Genomic DNA, 19467 nt, shown 5'->3' on the forward strand with positions numbered 1-19467 from the left:
CAAGATTGGGGCCTGTGACCCTGACCTGGCAAACACTTACACACGAGAGCAGGGTAAAAGTTTCAAAAGTATCCAAGTCACTTAGGAGCCTAAGTCCCATTTTCAACAATTATGTAGGGCCAGATTAGTAAAATATTTAGGTGCCTAAAGATCAGATAAGTGTACCAGAGGGAGCCTGGAGCAGAGGTCCTGGTGCAGGATCTGAGGCCTGAACCAGAGGCTGAGAACCAAAGTCAGTCTATAGCTTAAAGCAGATGTTTATAAGTTCACTGTCCGATACGTGACCTTGGCAAAAGTATTGCTAGCATGGCTACAGGCACTTCTAAGCAGCAGCAGACACTGGGTATATGTGAGAACTCCAGAAGATTAGCCCAGGGACATCCTGAGCTAACACTAGATAAGAGGATGTTTTGCCCAGGACACCTCGAGCATAATACAAAGGGAGGCAACAAGCAGGTGTCCTGAAACACGTGTGGAAGTTGTTTGTCTCGGTCTATAAATATTGGGGTGCCTCATCGTAACCCTTTGTGTGCCCGAGGGGACAGCAGAAATTTCCATTGCTGGCTGAGTCTCTCCTTGCCACTGGACACTGATGTGTTACTCGGCCTGTAACTCCTAACATCGCTAGGACTGTCTTGAGGGCAATAAACCTGGCCAAGTGCCTTTGTCACCGAACCGTGCCGGTGGTCGTTCTTTATGCATAACATCGAGGTCTGTTGAATTAGCAAGCTGCATTCTATGCTTGTGTTAACAACATTGGCGTCTCAGGGACACAAGCGTGGAGCAGCTGGAAAAACTCAAAGCAGCCCCTGGACTGCGTTACCATGGCAGCGACATTCCAGCCTTCAGCACTTAACAACAATAAGCACCTAATGGGATTTCCAAAACGCCTGGGCACCCAGCTCTGATGGATTTCAATGGGAATGTGGTGCCTAGGCACTTTTGAAAATCTCACAAGGTGCCTATCTGCACCCTAAGGCTGCTCAATGCCTTTTAAAATCTGACCCTGAGGATCCTGAGTCCTGTTGAACTTGGCACAAAAAGTGGGAGTGTGCGAATAAAATTTGTAGATGGCGCAAAAGTGGGAGACAGTCTCTTTGTCCAGTCAGCCCCAGTTCCCACCTCACAATTCCCCATCTGATCTTTCGCTGCTTCTCCTCCCATGGCCTCCTGTCACTGCACACCCATGTTCCCCATCCCCTCTGCCCCTCAGTCCCTGTCTTCCTCTCCAGGCTCCTTGTCCACTCTCAATGCCCCCCCCCCAACTCTTTGTCCCAATCTTCCTTCCTAGCCAGTCCTAGCCCCCCTACACCTGACACCTCATCCAGTCTCAGTCTCTCCCCCCAAAACACTGGCTCCGAATCCTCCCCATTTGCCTGTATGGCTCCCAGTCACCTTGCCAAATCAGTCCCAACCTCCTCTGCCCCCTGACTCCCAGTCCCTTTGTCCAACTGGTCCCGTCTTCCCCCACCATCCAGGTTCCACAACCCAACCTACTCCCCACCCCTCAACCCCACTCTACCACAGGTCTTGATCTTTCCTTCTCTGCAGTCAGGTCAGATGGCTTCCTCCTCCACTTTGCTTGAGTCCCGTGGTGGGGAGTGGTCATTGAGAGTACAGGAGAAAGAGTCTCCCTGCTGTCAGTTCCACGTATGCCTCACCCTGTCCTGGAGCAGCCTAGAACTGCAAACGCAGGTAAAGTCCTGCATGGCGCATGCTCAGCGTTGATGGAATTAAGCTGTGAAGCTCTAGTAAGTCTCTCCCGAGTATGTGCAAACTGATTTTTTTCCTTGGAGGCTTATAACCTGGCCAAATTTGGTCAGATTTTCTGAGGACAGCAAAACAAGCATCCCTGATACAAAGGATAGCCCTTTGCAACATGTCCAGACCCTGCTCCAAAGCTTGGGGGCACCAGAATTTTTTAACATGGGTAACAATGCATTTTTCCCTGAATTCCCTCCTGGAAACACCTAACCCATTTTGCCTGGAATTTATGGGTTGTTTTATTTTAATCACCCTGAAGCAGACACCCAGAATGGACAAATTGAGCCCAGGCAGTTAATGTTTGGCAAACTTCTAAGCAATTGAAATAGGGCCCTACAATGGGAAGCGTCAGGCATCCTTCACTGTAGGGGACGGGATCAGCCCCATCTATAACGAGCGTGACTTTCGTCTTTAGATTGCCATGCTCACATATGCACCTCATACATAAATAATGCTGAGACGAGAAAATCATGACAGCAGCGCAAAAGATGAGGATAAAATCAGCCTGTGTGCATGAGCATATTTATACGTAATGTTATATATGGGCGGTTGTTTGGGATGTGGGAGAGAGGCCATAATTTGACATCTCTGCCTCCTTCGGCTGGTGAAGGGAGAGATCTTTTCATGTTTCCCGTGGCAATGGCCGGTGCTGGTTAGCACAGATGTTCCAGACATGCACAGGAAATGCCCAGGACAGCAACAGTGACTATGGGAGCTGCAAGACTGAAAAGTGCAGCTGGGCCCCTCGGATTCACAGTATAGACAGTAAAGGTCACAGTGGCGGATTCTGCTCTCCATTTACATCCAGGTAAATCCGGAGCGACTCCAGTGCAGTCAGTGACAAATTTCAGAGGGCCACAGTTACACCAGTGTGGCTGAGATTCAAATTCAATCTATCGTGAATAAATGACCCAAATTCGCCAACTTAAAACCAATAGTTATGGAGGCCACCTTTAGGTGTCCAGTGAATTTTCTTCCCTTTGGCAGAAATTGGCCCTGCCTCTCTCCTCACACAAATCAGAACTCATAAAACAGCAGCAGCAGGAAATGAAGTGAGCAGAAGCTGCCCTCCCGCAGTAAACCTAACTGAAGACCACAGGCTCTGACTGTAGCTTCCAATAGCAGCCCTAAGATGACTGGAGCGGGCGGGGCTCTCTGTCTTGGTTATTCAGTGGCTTGAGATACAGTGGGAGAAACACCCCCAAAATCTCCAGGAAGCTGGAATCCTGCAGGGGTGCAGGAAGGGAAGCTGGTCCCGTGGAGCAGATGAAAGATTATCAGCTTTCTTGCAACAGCTGTGTTACATTTTTCTCGTTTTCTTTACTCTGGGCTGTGGGGGGGACACGTGGCCTTTCTTAGCTGTTGATTATTTCAAGATGCTAGAGGTTGAATTGGACTACAAGCGAGAGAGACTGAAATTGGATCTCTGCCACTAATGAATCAGAAGCTACACTGAACAAGCAGTTCCCAAAATCAAAGACGTCTGGCATTGATTTGTTCACTTTTTTATTGAACTTTTGAATTTTCTCTTGGTTATTTTTAAACTTTCCACTTGGAAAACAGTTCAGACTTGATTACATGTAGTTCTTGCCTTGGTAGTGGATTAGGTAATTTACTGTTCTTACAGGCACCTTAATAAGTGGTCACTTATACAAGACAATAGTACTAGCTTTTTAGGGCTTGTCTACACTTACCCGGCATTCGAGGTGTGGCGATTGATGCATCGGCGGTCAATTTAGCGGGTCTTCACTAGATCCGCTAAATGGACTGCAGATCGCTCTCCTGTCAACTCCTGTACTCCACTGGATAGAGAAGCACAAGGGGAGTCGATGGGAGAGCGTCTCCTGTTGACATCACGTAGTGTGGACCTCACGGTAAGTAGCTCTAAGCTACATCGACTTGAGTTACGCTATTCACGTATCTCAAATTGCGTAGCTTAGATCGACTTTTCCCTGTAGTGTAGACCAGTGGTTCTCAAACTAGGGCCACCGCTTGTTCCGGGAAAGCCCCTGGCAGGCCGGGCCGGTTTGTTTACCTGCCGGGTCCGCAGGTTCGGCCGATCGTGGCTCCCACTGGCCGCGGTTCGCTGCTCCAGGCCAATGGGGCTGCAGTAAGCGGCGGCCAGCAAGTCCCTCGGCATGCGCCGCTTCCCGCAGCCCCCATTGGCCTGGAGCAGCGAACCGTGGCCAGTGGGAGCCACAATCGGCGAAACCTGTGGACGCGGCAGGTACACAAACCAGCCCGGCCCGCCAGAGGCTTTCCTGGAACAAGCGGCGGCCCTAGTTTGAGAACCACTGGTGTAGACAAGGCTTTACTGTGTGACTCTTACCTGCATAGCTCAAAAGTGCCCTGATCCTTGATTGCTTCTATATAATTAATAACCTGTCTTTCAGTGACTTGATTCTTCTTCAAAATATTGGTAAACCACTGGGAAACTATGAATCCAACAGTTTTGAAGGAGCTGGCTGAGGAGCTCGCTGGACCATTAATGTTGATTTTCAGTAAGTTGATTTTCAGTAAGTTTCTGAACAACAGAGAAGTTCCAAATGACTGGAAGAAAGCTAATGTTGTGCCAATATTTGAAAAGGGTAAACGGATGACACAGGTCATTATAGGCCTATCAGTCTGACATTGATTACGGGCAAGATAATGGAATGGCTCATATGGGACTGAATTAATAAAAAAATAAATGACGGTAATATATTTAATGCCAATTGCATGGGTCTAAGGAAAATAGGTCCTGTCAAACTAACTTGGTATTTTTTTTATGAGACTACAAGTTTAGTAAAGGGAATACTGTTGATGTAATGAATTTCTATAAGGCATTTGACTTGGTACAGCATGACATTTTTATAAAGAACTAGGATGATATAAAATTGCCATGGCACACATTAAAAAGATTAAAAACTGGCTAACTGATAGGTCTCATAATGTAATTGTAAATAGGGAATCATCACTGAGCAGGTATGTTTCTAGAGGGATCCCACAGGAATGAGTTCTTGGCCCTACGCTATTTAACATTTATATTAACATAAAATCATCACTGATAACAGTGTGCAGATGACACAAACATTGGAGGAGTGGGTAAATAATGAAGAAGACAGGTCACTGACACCGATCGCTTGGCAAATGGGATGCAAGCAAACAATATGTGTTTTAATATGGCTAAATGTAAATGTGCCACACTTACAGGATGGGGGACTCTCTCCTGGAAAGCAGGGACTCTGAAAAAGATTTAGGTGCTGTGGAGGGTAATCAGCTAAGCATGAGCTCCCCATGAAATGCCACGGCCAAAGGAGCTAATGTGATGGTTGGATGCATGGACAGGGGAATCTCATGTAGGAGCAGAGAGGTTATTATGCCTCTTAATTTGGAACTGGTACAACCGCTACTGGAATTCTGTATCCAGTTCTGGTGGCCACAGTTCAAGGACACACATTGCTAGGATGGCTTGTCATGTTTACTCCGCTGGCGACCAGGAATGGGAGAGGGCAGCAGCACACACTGGAGCTGGAGGGCATGGCTGGGCACAGACATATTTACTGTCAGCTTTCCCCACAAGGAAGGGAGCATTATCTGCCCCTCACTCAAGTGGGCACAGCCGAGAGCTGGGAATAAAGTCTATTCCCTAGAGCCACGGTATTTACCATCCCCGAAGTGTTGCTGGGGCTGGATGGTGCCATAGTCCCAGGAGGGCTCTGCCCTCGCCCACATTCATGGCTGTCCCAGCTTCTGGGCACCAGGTGCCCCCGAGCTGCCCTGTAGGTATCGCTTCCACCTGGCAGTGGCTGGGCACCAGGAAACCCAGAAGCCCCCGCAGAGCCCAGCCCCGCGCCCCGAACCCCTGCCCCGCACAGCTCCACGCCCCGCACCCCTGCCCCGCTCAGCCCCGCGCCCGGAGCCCCCGCCCCGCACAGCCCTGCGCCCCAAACCCCTGCCCCGCACAGCCCCGCACCGCTCAGCCCCGCGCCCCAAACCCCTGCCCCGCACAGCCCCGCACCGCTCAGCCCCGCGCCCCGAACCCCTGCCCCGCACAGCCCCGCACCGCTCAGCCCCGCGCCCCGAACCCCTGCCCCGCACAGCTCCACGCCCCGCACCCCTGCCCAGCACAGCCCCACGCCCGGAGCCCCTGCCCTGCACAGCTCCACGCCTCGCACCCGGAGCCGGAGCCCCCGCACAGCCCCGCGCCCCGCACCCGGAGCCGGAGCCCCTGCCCCGCACAGCCCCGCGCCCGGAGCCCCCGCCCCGCACAGCCCGGGCCCGGCGCTGCCTGCGGAGGGCGCTCGGCCGCAGCCGCGGAGCCGGACCTAGAGGCGGAGCCGCCCCGCCCCGCCCCGCCCCGGAGCGGACTCTGCGGAGCGGCGGGCGCCTCGGGACTGTCGGCGGCGGGGCGGGGGGCTCGCGGCAGCGGGGGGCTGCCATGGGCCGGGACCTGCTGCTGCTGCTGCTGCTCGCGGCGCTGGGTGAGTTCCCGGGGCGGGGGGCAGTGTGAGTGTGTGTGTCTGGGAACGTGTGTGTTTGGGGGGGGGGGGGGCAGTGTGAGTGTGGGACAGAGTGAGTGTGTGTGGGGGGCAGTGTGAGACTGTGTGTGTCTGGGAACGTGTGGGGGGGTCACTGTGTGTGGGGGACAGTGTGTGTGTGAGTGTTGTGCGGAGGGGCTCTGTGTGTGTACAGGGGGACTGCATGTGTGCATTTGTATGGGGGCAGAATGTGGGGCAGAATGTGGGGAGTGCAGTGTGGATGTGGGCGCTCAGGGGGGCTACGTGTGTGTGGATGTGCGCGTGGGGCTCCCCAGCCTGTGGGGAGGCACAGTGTGTGTGGGGGGGGGTGCAGTGGGTGTGGGCGCGCAGGGGGGCTGCATGTGTATGTATGTGCACGTGGGGCTCCCCAGCCTGTGGGGAGGGCGCAGTGTGGGTGTGCGCGGTGGGGTACAGTGTGTGTGTGGGGGGAGGTGCAGTGTGTGTGTGTGGGGTGCAGTGGGTGTGGGTGCGCAGGGGGGCTGCATGTGGGGAGGGCGCAGCGTGTGGCCAGCAGGTGGTGGGGCACAGTGTGTGGGTCCCTGGGCAGCGGAGCCTGACCACCGCCCAGTGCGTCTCCGGGGCAGAGAACCCCCTGCGAGCCCAGGCCTGCTGTTTGCAGGGCTTGGCAATGCCCCCCCGCCCCCCGTGTGTGGCCCATGGGGCTGTCTGATCAGTGGGATGGGTGAGGGACACTCTCGCCCCTTAGAACAGAGTTGTCCAAGGCTCCTGGCTGGGGGGGGGACGTTCTCCCCCAGCCCTGCTAAAGTCCTTACAGCCCCCGCCACCAGCCCAGCCGGAGCACCTGCCTTCCGTGCTCTGGGATGAGTTAGACCACACTGCTGTGATGAGCTACCGTGCGCAGGTTTCAAATGGGCTAGTGTCTATGTTCTGGCCCCCTATCGGACGTGCCAGCCTCGCTGGCCATTTCAGCAGAGGGCATGCCCCAATGGGCCAGGTGCCTGAACTACCCACCCATCCCTGGAGCACTCAGGCGCAGTACCTGGGTGAGACCAGCGGGGGGCGTTGCACTGTTCTGCAGAAAGGGGACTTCTCTGGGCCTGCGGGCACGAATGCGCTGAACTATCCCTCTCGAACACTAAGGGCTATATCTAAGGGCTCACATGAGGGTGACTGCAGTCTCTCCCTCAAGTTCTGTGGTAAACTGCTGGGAATTCTGTTCCCGCATGTGGGTCAGGAGCTAGTCCTAGGTAGATGGGTCACCACTGGTTGTAACCCGTTGAAGATTCACGGTGAATACAGTGGGGTAAAGGTACGGTACCTTAAGCCTGCGGAGAATTTGGGGAAACGTTCCTAGATTTACAACAGTGATCCGGGAATGGCTTGGCACTCAGGAGTGAGAGTGTCACCGAAGAGACTGGATTCTTTCGGGTATCTCTGTTGTGCTACCTGAGATACATTTCCCCCAAAGCGATTTAGAAAACTGTCTTTTGGGATGGAGAGACTGAAGCTGTTGATGAGATGTAAGCTCTCTTGATGGACCCCTTTGATTCTCAGTGTGAGGACCGGAGACGTGCAAGGGGAAAGACTCATTTGTAAACACACGGCTTTTGGCCCTTAATGAGAAATATAGAGTTAGTGAAGTCATGAATTCTTATTGAATTCAAATAGCTCCTTACTAGAACTGGAGTAGAGCAGAATCGTTTCAATTGTGGGGTGGCTTTCCCCATTTACTTTTAAACCTTTAGTGAAATTTCTTGCATGTGTTTATTGACAAATATTCTTCTTTATGGCTTTATTCCCCAGTCTGGTAACCAGAAAAGAAACTGTCAAGCCCTCTGAGAGCATGGAGAGCTGTTTTGATATCTTTGGGGGCGTTTCGGTAATATCTGCTTTTTTTATGGCTAGTTGGCTAGTCAGTCCGTTACACAGTACACTACTGCGTCATTGTCTCTTGAAATGTATGAATAACAACAAAACTAAAGGTCTAAGGATAAAATGTAGCTGGTTGGGTTGTGTCAGGAAGTTTAAGTTTCAGATATGCTTAGCAAGCAGAAAAGAAGTTTTTCTTTGAGAAATCTGTTACTGAGCTGTTCAGGCATTTTTCCTCGGGTCACCTGGTCACTGGTTTTTAGTACCGTGTAAGTAAACAGCAAGTGGCATAGGGAAGGTTCAGCAGCGGTCACATGCTCTTTGTTTGTGTTATGGTTAAGATTATGGTGCAGGCTTAAAAAGTTTAGTTATTTTTGCAGCGTAAGACGGTTGTTTTGCATCTTAAACCGGGAGAGCATTTCTATTTACTCTGTAAGAACAGACGAGACTGGGAACCAATTTTGTGACTTTGCAAATTTCTGTCTAAAAGTATCATTTTTCATGAGTAAAAATAGCAATCGGCTTAGCAAAGAAATGTATCCAGCCTCAAACTTGGGTCCTGTTTGCTGGCTCTCTGTAACGTCCCCTCGAATTCTGCTTAGCTAGTCACAATGGGGAAATTAATGACATGGTGTTAAAATCTTTGAGGTGTTTGATATTCAGGAGTACTAACCAGCTAAAAACTGGACTCAGTTAAGGCATATTGAATGTTCTTGTTCGGTAAACCGATCACAGCTTTCTACTCATTCTTTGATTTACTTTATAATTATACCCGGTGAATATTTTTTTGGAAAGCGACAGGTTAATCAAGATGGATCAAATTTACTGTTGGTATGACTGAAATATTGGTATAGAGGGGTGTAGACAGAACAGACAGGATTAAAAGGGAGGAGGTGTTACATCATTTGTTCTGAGATCCAGAAGGAGGCCAGATCCAGACCAGTTGAGAGTCTCTGGGTAAAGGTAAAAGGGGTGAAAAAACAGGGGTGACATTGCGGTCAGGGTCTAGGATAGCCCACCAAATCAGGAAGAGGAGGTGGATGAGGCATTTCTAGAACAATAACAGAAATATCCAAAACACAAGACCTGGTAGGAATGGGGGACTTTAAAACCCCCGACATCTGCTGGGAAAGTAATATGGCAAAACACAACATTTCCAGGAAGTCCTTAGAAAGTATTGGGGACAACTTTTTGTTTCAGAAGGTGGAGGAAGTAACTAGGAGGACAGCCACTTTAGACTTGATTCTGACCAAGAGGGAGGAGTTGGCATTGAATCTGAAGGCGGGTGAAAGGGATCACAGAATCATGAAGCCTATTTATTTCAAGGAAAGGAAGGCGTGAGAGCAGCAGAATAAGGACAATAGACTTCAAAAAAAACCAAAGTTTAATAAACGCAGAGAACAGGGAGCTAAGGTCCCATGGGAAGAAAATCTAAGGGGAAAAGGAGTTCAGAAGAGCCGGTATTAAAGGCACAACTGCAAATTATCCTAGCACAAAGGAAAGATAGAAAGACTAATCAGAAGCCAATGTGGCAGGATCAGGAGCTCCTTAATGACCTGAAAGTTAAAAAGGAATCCTACAAAAAGTGGATACATGGGCGAATTGCAAAGGAGGAGTACAAAAGAACAGCATACGCACATAGGGACAAAATCAGAAAGACTAAGGCACCAAGCAAGGGACATACAAGGCAATGAGAAGAGGTTCTTTAAATACCTTAGGAACAAGAGAAAGACAAAGGGAAGCATGGGTGCTCTACTTAGCAGGGAAGGAGAGCTAATAACTGATGCCATCAAGAAGACTGAGGTGTTTGATGCCTGTTTTGCTTCAGTTTTCACTGAACAGGTTAATGATGACCAGATACTCAACACAATTAGTATTAAAAACAAGGGGGAAGCCAAAGTTAGATGTATTCAAGTTGGTGGAGTCTGATGAAGGGTACTTGCAGATTCAGCTGGAGGAATCTCTGAACCTTTAGCAATTATCTTCAAGAATTCCTGGAGGATATCTGGAGTCTCAGAGGACTGGAGAAGGGCAAAACGTAGTACTTTTATTTAACAAGGGGAACCAAGAGAACCCCAGGGAATTATAGACCAGTCAGCCTAATGTTGATCCTTGGAAAGATACTGGAACAAATTATTAAACAATCAATGTGTAAGCGCCTAAAGGATAATAGGGTTATAAGGAATAGCCAGCATGGATTTGTCAAGAACAAATCATGCTAAACCAACCTATTTTCCTTCTTTGACAGAGTTACTGGCATAACAGATGGGGGCAAGCAGTAGACATGATTAGTTTTAATAAGTCTTTTGACACAATCCCATGTGACACTCTGATAGGCAAACTAGGGAAATGTGGTCTAGATGAATTTACTGTAAGGTGGGTGAACAACTGGCTGAAAGAATGTACTCAAAGAGTAGTTATCAGTGGTTCACTGTCAGACTGGGAGGGTGTATCTAGTGGGGGCCAGCAGGGAGTCAGTTCTGGGTCCAGTACTTTTCAATTAATTTTCATTAATGACTTGGATAATGAAGTAGAGGGTATGCCTATAACATTTGCAGATGACACCAAGCTGGAGAGGTTGCAAGCACTTTGGAGGACAGGTTTAGAGTTCAAAACAGCTGTGACAGATTGGAGAATTGGTCTGAAATCAACAAGATGAAATTCAAGAAAGACAAGTTCAAAGTACTTCACTTAGGATGAAAAAAATCAAATGCTCAGCTACAAAACGGGATAGCTGGCTAGGCAGTGGTACTGCTGAAAAGGGTCTGGGGGTTATAGTGGATCACAAATTGAATACGAGTCAACAATGTGATGTGAAAAAGGCTAATATCATTGGGTGTATTAACAGGAGTATCGTTTGTAAGACATGAGAGGTCATTGTCTCGCTCGATACTGTGTCCAAATCTGGGCATCACACTTTAGGAAAGTGTGGACAAATTGGAGAGAGTCCAGAGGAGAAGCAACAAAAAGGATCAAAGGTTTTTAAAAAACCTGACTCACTGAAGATAGGGCAAGAAGCAATGGGTTTAATCTGTAGCAAGGGAGATTAGGAGGACAAACGTTCTAACTACAAGTGTAGATCAGTTCTGGAATAGGCTGCCAGGGGAGGCCGTGGAATCCCCATCATTGGAAGTGTTTAAGAACAGGTTGGACAAACACCTGTCAGGATGCTCTCAGGGTTTTCTTGGTCCTGTCTCAGAGCAGGGGGCTACCTGATGACTTCTTGGGGTCTCTTCTAGCCCTGCATTTCCATGACTTGATGGTAAGCAGCCATAACTGTATTGCCATCAACACGGCAGATTCATCCAGCCAGTAGTGTATTTTGCCTGTCAAATCCAATAGAAGTTTTTAAAAATAATCTAGTAAAATGATTTGTGTGGGGAATATTCTCCAGATCTAGTCTCTTAAAATACACAACTTTGTTTCTGAGAAATTATTTTAAAATGCTACTTTTAGTTTGATGCCAGATTGGCCTCGGGAGTGCCATCAATCTCGGGGAAAACTCAAATGAATAGCTCCAAAGGTGAAGTACCATGTAAGGATGGAGGGAAATGAAACCTTTGTAGGAGGTTGCTATGAGGGTTGCTTGGGAAAATGTTTGCAAATCTAGTCTACTTATCTTCTTAGACTGACCTCACACTTGGTAAAGCAACCCCCATCCTTTCATGTATTTATACGTGCTCCTGTATTTTTCACTCCATGCATCCGATGAAGTGGGCTGTAGCCGATGAAAGCTTATGCCCAAATAAACTTGTTAGTCTCTAAGGTGCCACAAGTACTCCTTGTTTTTTTTGGTGGAATGTGGGGCTGGGAAAGATTAAACCAACTGGGTGGTCTGATTTAAATCAAGGTGATTCAAAGCAATGATTTAAATCACCAATTTTAAGCAACTTTTCCATTTTTATGTGTAATTTTCTAAAGAGAGGTGCATTCTCATGGGTTGACATAACCATTAAAAAATGCTGATTTACAATTCAGTAGAGCCTTTACATTAGATTTGGTACATTGTTTTGCTACCTACGAGGGTGCACTATAATTATATACATTTGTTAAGCAATTATATAGCTTAATATCTTCAGATTCTTATTAACTGTATATTTTAGTGTGTTAGAAAACAGTGAATAATTGCTTATTTACTAGATAATTAACTTTTTTGCTCATGATTTGTGTCAAACTGCATTAGGATGGTAACTGGAATTACACACAACAGCAAATACAATTTATTTTTATTAAACAAAACGACCTTAAATGTTTTGGATACATAAACTTCTCTTATCAAAACATGATTTGCATTTACAACTAAATGATTTCTTAAAGGAACAGAGGGATTCACTGTAGTCAATGAATTAAGCTGAACAAATTTTCAAATACGTCTAAGTGAAAGTGACTGGTACTTAAATTCCTACTTGCGTAAGTCTCTTAAAAATGAGACAGTCTCTTAAAGTTACTTACATTGACCCACTGAGCTATTTTTATAAAGCCTGACCTCAGAAGTTCCATGTTTCTCCCCCAGTTCTTTCTTTAAAGGCTGCTTTTCCATAGCACTTAGAGTTTTGGATAGAGGCTCGTGGATTTGCATATTTATTTTTTCTGTAAACGTTTTTTTAAGCGATTATAATAAATTTAGGCGTTAACATGTTTTGTATTAAATTTAGAGTGCATGTTAAACAGGTTTATTTTTAAAAAGAAAAACTTAGTATAACAAATAAAATTTTAAAAATTCTATTTTTTAAAAAAAAAATGTAAATGTTTTTTTTTAAATCCACCCTGAAATGTAATCGGCATTTACAGGCAATTCTCCGTCCTAATCTTCAGTTATTTTCCTATAAAAGGAGCTCAATTAAGGCAGCTTTAAGTAGCAGTCGCTTGTGATCGACCAGCCAGGCGTTTAGGGTGTGTCTACACTGCAGTTAGACACCTCCAGGGGCACTGGCTAAAAGGCTGTTTAATTGCCCTGTAGCTGTCAGGACTCAAGCTCTGGGACCCTCCCTCCTCACGGGGTCCTAGAGCCCAAGCTCCAGCCCGAGCCTGAACATCTGCACTGCAATTAAACAGCCCCCTAGCCGAGTCAGCTGGCCCGGGCCAGTCAGGGGTGTCTAACTGGGGTGTAGACATACCCTGAGGTTACAAAATAGGGATCGGAATGTGCAGGCAGCATGGTCTGTTGGTGAAGGCACGTGGTGAAGGTCTCACACAACTTCAGTTCCAGGTTAAGCGAAGTGTGTGTGTGTTTGGTCTGGGAGTTCACATATTTCTGGGAGTGGGGGATTGGTGTTCCCACCCTGCACTGAACACTCTGGTGACACTGGACCATGTCAGCTCCCGCAAGCCTGGCTAGGGGTTTGGCTTCTGAAACGCTTAACAAAATCCAGCAAATACAGTCACAACAAATACCAACAAAACGCATTTCCGCCTGTGCTTGGCTATTCCTGGGGTCTCTCCTGGGAACATGACTGTGTCCCAGACCCTAGATCCCTCCCACCGACTGCACTTTATATCCAGTCTGGGATTTACAAGCTGAACTCGCCACAACAAGTCAACAGGAATGAATTTGTAGCCCCTGTAGGTTTCTAACCCCTGCTGAGGGGTAGCGCAGCAGAAGAACCCTGCCACAATTGCCTTCCAACCACAGCTCTCTCAACCCTTTGTGATCACTAACCACTTGTGTGAAGTATGATCTATAAAATGGGGATAAGGGCACAGAGGCTAAAGGACTTACAGACTCCAGGCCTCAACTCCCGGCTTTAGCCGCAAGTCCGTCCTTCAGTGTTGTGGTTCTCTCCGCGGCTCTGCCAGAGAACTGCCGCGTGACCCTGCAGAAGTCATGGAGTTTATGATGCTGCAAGTCCTTGGGCAGCTCACAGCAGCAAGTGCAAGGCTGTCACCAAGGGTGAGCGTAGGCTATGCAAGGACCAATGTTCATGTCAGCCCGAGGGATCTGTAATCAGGTGGCATTCCCACCCTGTTCCTAGCACAGCGTGCGCTTGCTCTCGTTGGATTTGGTCTAAACCTCTCGACTTCCTGGGGTTTGCCTTTGTGAACTTAGCAACTGCAAAACGTTCACCTCAGCCCAAGTGTTTTCCTGAGCTTCGCTCTCTTCCTAGGGGCGTTCACTGAAATCGCCCTGTACTGAATTCTTTCTGCTTGGGAAAACTCAGGTCCCTGTATGCTCCCAAACTGGAGCTCCGAGAGCCACCTGAGCTGACCAGGTAACTCAGCAGCAGAAATCGATTTCTCCCACCTGGCGTCAGAGAGTCACTTTGTGTCCTGGAGCCTGCCATCCGGTCATGGCTAGAGCTGGGCGAAGAAATGGGTTTTTTTTCCTCCCATTTTGGTCAGAAAAAATCTTCAGTTCCGTTCTGAACACTTTTGGAATTTGGCAGTCAATCGGAAAAGCCTGTTTTGGGTCCTCGGGAACATTTCATTCCAGTCCTCTTCAGAAAGGGGTGTGTGGCTCTGCCCGTTAGCCCGCTGGGCAGGGCAATGCCGAGACCCAGGTCTGACTGCTCCATTCAGAGGAGGGATTTGAATCACATCCCCTCTCATCCAGGTGGGTGCCTCTGTCACCTGGCTGGCCCAGTGAGTATTTGTGTATCTATACAAAGTGTAACAGCTTCAGCTGGAGGGATCAACCCATCCCAGAACAACCTAGAACAGGGATCAGCATCCTTTGGCACGCAGCTCTCCAGGGTAAGCGCCCTGGCGGGCCGGGACGGTTTGTTTACCTGCCACATCCACAGGTTCGGCCAATTGTGACTCCCACTGGCCGTGGTTTGCTGCTCTGGGCCAATGGGGGCTGCGGGAAGCGGTGGCCAGCACATCCCTCGGCTGGCGACGCTTCCCGCAGCCCCCATTGGCCTGCAGCAGCAAACCGCGGCCAGTGGGAGCCGCAGTCGGCCAAACCTGCGGACGTGGCAGGTAAACAAACCCGCCAGGGGGCTTACCCTGGCAAGCCGCATGCCAAAGGTTGCTGATCCCTGACCTAGAGCCTGGTGACTAGGATGCTCACCTGGGAGAGAGAAAACTGAGGCCAAGTCCCTGCTCCAGAGTGGGGATTCAAGCCTGGGTTTCCTGCACCCCAAGCGAGTGCCCTACCCACTGGGCTAAACACACACCCTGCGGGTATGTTTTCTGAAGCTGGTCCTGCAACTCTGGTGATAGCATAACCCTCTGCGCTGAGTAAGCAGCTCCTGCCTCGCACTAGCGTGCGTGGGTCAGAGTGGGGCAGGGTGTGGGTGGAGGAGACATGGGTGTAAATCCAAGCAGGGCACACGTTTCCCCTTAGACCTTCCTTCTGCTGCGAGGCAGGCGTGACGTGGGGGCTGTACAACCGTGCGCTCTCTGTCCTGCTCCTGGCCTTTTTGCCCAGCACTGTGCCCCAGGACCATGCAGGTTCAACCTTCCGTCCGTCTGTGCCTCCCCATCGTCTGACATTTCCATTGCAGGGCACCAGAGGCCCCCATCAGAATCACACCCCCACTGTGTCAGACACGGTACAAACACCCAGGAGATGTGCTCCCTGCCTGAAGGAGCTCGAGTCCATCCCGGGCAAACCCCTGCCCCAAGCCCCACTGACTTCCATGGTACTGCCAGTGGTTACAAAGGCCTTGTGAGGCAGGAAAGGAAATAGCTCATGTCTGCAGTGCTTTGAGGCCCTCTAATGGGATGGCATTCTGCAAAGCCAGGGAAATACCGGTTTTGTCTTCATTGCGGGGTGCATTGGAACCAGAACATGGGAGACGCGGAGCCTCGTGTTAATGGCGGCATCTCAGTCGGTGGGTGCTGGGAAGAGGGCCGGCCAGATGTCTGCAGCGTGGCTGGTTGTCTACTCTAGATGACACATCTGCATGTGGCTGTCTTTGGCTTTTTGGTCTGCATGGACTGTTTTGGGTCAGGTTTTATACTGCAGCGAAGGAGACATTTGGGGACACTAGAGGGGTGTGGATAGGACTGACCGTAACATCTGGGCCAGACACACCCCTCCTGTGGAAAACACCAGGAGTATGGCGGGAGGCGAAAATGCTGAACCTCGCCTTTATAGTGCTCTCTTTACGCATCTCTCCTCGGGGGGGAGGGGGTTTCGGGGGCACCGAGTTGTCAGGGGGTGAGGCCTTCCACCCCACCAGATCTAAGGGCTGCGTGGGGAGGGGCGCCCACAGATCCACAAAGGGAGGAGCCATCACTCATGGAGGCCAGTCCCTTCACACAGCTGTGTCCCTTTTCCCCAGCCCCCCAACTTGCAGTACGGCTGCAGCAGGAGCCCTGCTGTCATTGCCTGAGCGAGGGGCCGGGCTCGGCAGTATTGGTGAAGGGGGTCTCTGCTGCCGTGGATGGTATTTCAGACTGGTGGGTGGAGCTTCACCAGCCGAGGGTCTGGCTCATGAACACATGCTGCATAGAGACTGGGGGTCTCTGCGGAGACGTCCCGTTAGTATTGGGTCTGCTCCACTGTGGGGGATGGAGTGTGTCTGAGGCCACTGTGCCTGGGGTGAGGCCATGGAGAATAGAAACGTCGGCACTTGGGGGCTGCTGAGATACACAGAACGCCGAGTACCGCGGTGAGCTCGCTGCTGGCAATGAGTGGGGTCATAAACCTGGGTCTTCTTTTGCAGAGAACCCTGAGGCGAGGCAGGAGAGGAGGACGCCCCAACTGTCGCCATCCACGCAAGCATTGTCGGTGGACTGGCTGGCTGCGCCCCGACGCCCCCGCTCCCTTCAAACCACCACACGCAATACCCCCAAAGCCGACGCACGGACGCCCTCCGTGGAGTCGTATCCTGACCAGGCCAATGCGTCTCTCTTGGACGGAGCCTCTCCAGCCCACTCTCTACCGCTAATTAAATTCAATCCCACAGTAGGCCATATATTAATTAATGAGCATAAAGATTTCACGTTTAACTGCTCAATTAAGGGACCCCGTTTCTTATTCAACCAAGACTCTGCTAGCATTTCCTTGTGGAAAGATGGGAAGGAGCTGCAGGAGCCTGGCCCCGTGTCCGCTCGACATTACCAGGTCATGGACGATGACGAAATAACAATGATCTCTACCTTCAGGTAAACGAGCCAGCTGTTCAAAAGGTGGTTCGCTGATTGCCATCTTCAGTTCGAGAGTACTTAGCAGCTTAAAACCTCTAGCCCAGCCCGGTAGCTTCTATCTCTGCCCGTAGATCCCTGCAGAACGACTGCGAATAGTGCCCCTGGCCCTCAGCCAGCAGGGTCAGGCCCCGGAATAGATTTCTGCTGGGAGAGGGCTGTGGTGTTTGCTGATCAGGGTAACAGTCAGGGCTGGTGGAAGTTTGGCTGTCCCAGTCTTTGATAACACCACAGGCTAGTCACACCCTTCCTGACTTGTCAGGCAGGTAAAATGGCAGACTTGAAAAGCTAGTTTTAACCCTTTCTTGCGTGATGGAAAATAGGAATCCGGTGATGACAGAAAACACAGGCTCACCCACACGCCCTTTGCTTTAAGTCAGTGTCCCCAAAGCAAACCCAGACCCCCGCGTGTCACAGATCAAGGAACAGAGGGGGTGGGGCTTAGAGCTCCCAGATGGTCCGGCATGAAGCAGGGGCGGGGATTGCTGTCAGCTCAGCCCCCCGTCTTGGCTCTTTTTTAAAGAAGGCAGATCATCAGTCCCACTGCGGCCAGGATGGCTGGACCCGGAGGCGAGGGCTGGCTCTCGGAGGGGACCGAGTTCTGTCCTAGGGTCAGATCCACTGGTGATGGCATTCAGCAAGGACCCAGGACCATAGGGGGGGCGCAGCGAAACCCAGCAGCATGGCATAACCTTCAGTAGGCGGGAATCGGCTGCGTGAAACCCACAGTGCAGGGAGGAGAAGGAAAGGAAGATCCACTAAGCCAAACATAGACCCCCACAGATACCGTCCCCTCCCGCACTCCTCCTCCCACTCACGCTGTATGTTGGATGTGTAGCTTCTGAATCCACGGAAAAACCCAGCTTGTCCATGACTGTCATTTACAAGCGGGCCCCAGAGATGTGCTTTTCACTGTTGTCGTTTGTAACAGGACGGCTGTGAGACAGTCCTGAAACAAACACACATGCCGGTCTCAAAGCAAACTTCCCAGCATGCATCAGGTTCTTCTCAGCATCGCTGCCGTGAAATGATTCAATGGCACATTTTCAAAGCCCCTAAAGTCACCTAAGAGTTTAAGTCCCATTGTAAGGGGATGGGGTTATGCTCCTAAAGTGCTTTGGAAAATGCTATCCCTAGGCCTTTCCATCCCCAGGCCATAGGGAGAGACTGGGACAAGGAGCCTGGGGGAAGGGAGAGGGGAGAAGACGGGGGCTGGGAGCTGCTGTGGGGGAGGCTGAACGAAAGGGACTGGCTTGGCAAGGAGACTGGGACTAGGAGACGGGAGGTTGGGGGGGGCCTCTGCCGCACGGTTCCTGTGTGATGCTGGGCAAATCACGTCAACCAGACTTTACACAGGGGGTCACTAATTTTGTGTTCCTCGTTAACCAAGTGCCTGATGAGACCCTGGGGACTGATGTAAAAAGTGCTGAGTTCTCCGAGCACAACTGAAGTCCCTGGGAGCTGGGCTTGGAACGTATCTAATGCTGAGTCCTCTGCAAAATCAGGTCCTGGGTGTCTCAAATTGTGGACACTTGTGACCGTAACCTGTCTATGCATCAGTTCTTCTCCTGTCCCGTGGGGGTCATAGTGCCCCCCCTCCCAGGGCATTGTGAAAACAAACGTTAAGAAATGCGTGAAGCACTGAACTACGGCAGCGATGCCGATGAGCACCAGAGAGAAGCCTAGAAGGACGTTAATAATTCTGTTTTCAGAGCAGGGTTTGAACAGTGGCAACCCTAGAGCCACACATTAAATCCTGAGGATAAAACCGCCTACTGGGCAGCTGCTCAGTAAGTGAGCTCCGGCCACCCTGTGGACGGAATGAAGCAGGGTCTTCTGGGAAAAAAGCACGTGATCCAGTAATTATGGTGGGTCTTGCCCACATGCTCAGGCTCTAACTAATCACCATGTCTGGGATCAGGAAGGAATTTTCCCCTGGATCAGATTGGCAGATACCCTGGGTGGGTGTTTCGCCTTCCTCCATAGCATGGGACACGGGTCGTTTCCAGGTTTAAACTAGTGTGAAGGGTGGATTCTCTGTAACTTAAAGTATTTAAATCATGATTTGAGGACTTCAGAACTCAGCCAGAGGTTAGGGGTCTGTTACAGGAGTGGGTGGGTGAGGGTCGGTGGCCTGCACTGTGCAGGAGGGCAAACTGGATGATCATGATGGTCCCGTCTGGCCTGAAAGTCTGAGTCCAGTTAAAGGCAGTACCATAATGCATATGCACAAGAAGGTTGCATCTTTTGAGTGCTTGAC

General features: G+C 50.1%; 1 protein-coding gene across 2 annotated transcripts in view; it reads left to right on the plus strand.

Moving 5' to 3' along the window:
- Window positions 1-6136: 6136 nt before the first annotated feature.
- The window catches only part of MERTK (MER proto-oncogene, tyrosine kinase), a 63718-nt gene continuing 50387 nt past the window's right edge, over window positions 6137-19467 (plus strand). For both annotated transcript variants that reach the window (XM_054023970.1, XM_054023971.1), the window contains exons 1-2: window positions 6137-6227; window positions 16727-17168. In XM_054023970.1, coding sequence (XP_053879945.1) covers window positions 6185-6227; window positions 16727-17168 — 485 coding nt within the window. In that variant the 5' untranslated portion in view covers window positions 6137-6184. The remainder of the gene's footprint in view (window positions 6228-16726; window positions 17169-19467) is intronic.

Source organism: Malaclemys terrapin, chromosome 3, assembly GCF_027887155.1.
Source record: "Malaclemys terrapin pileata isolate rMalTer1 chromosome 3, rMalTer1.hap1, whole genome shotgun sequence".
Taxonomy (NCBI): Eukaryota; Metazoa; Chordata; order Testudines; family Emydidae; genus Malaclemys; species Malaclemys terrapin.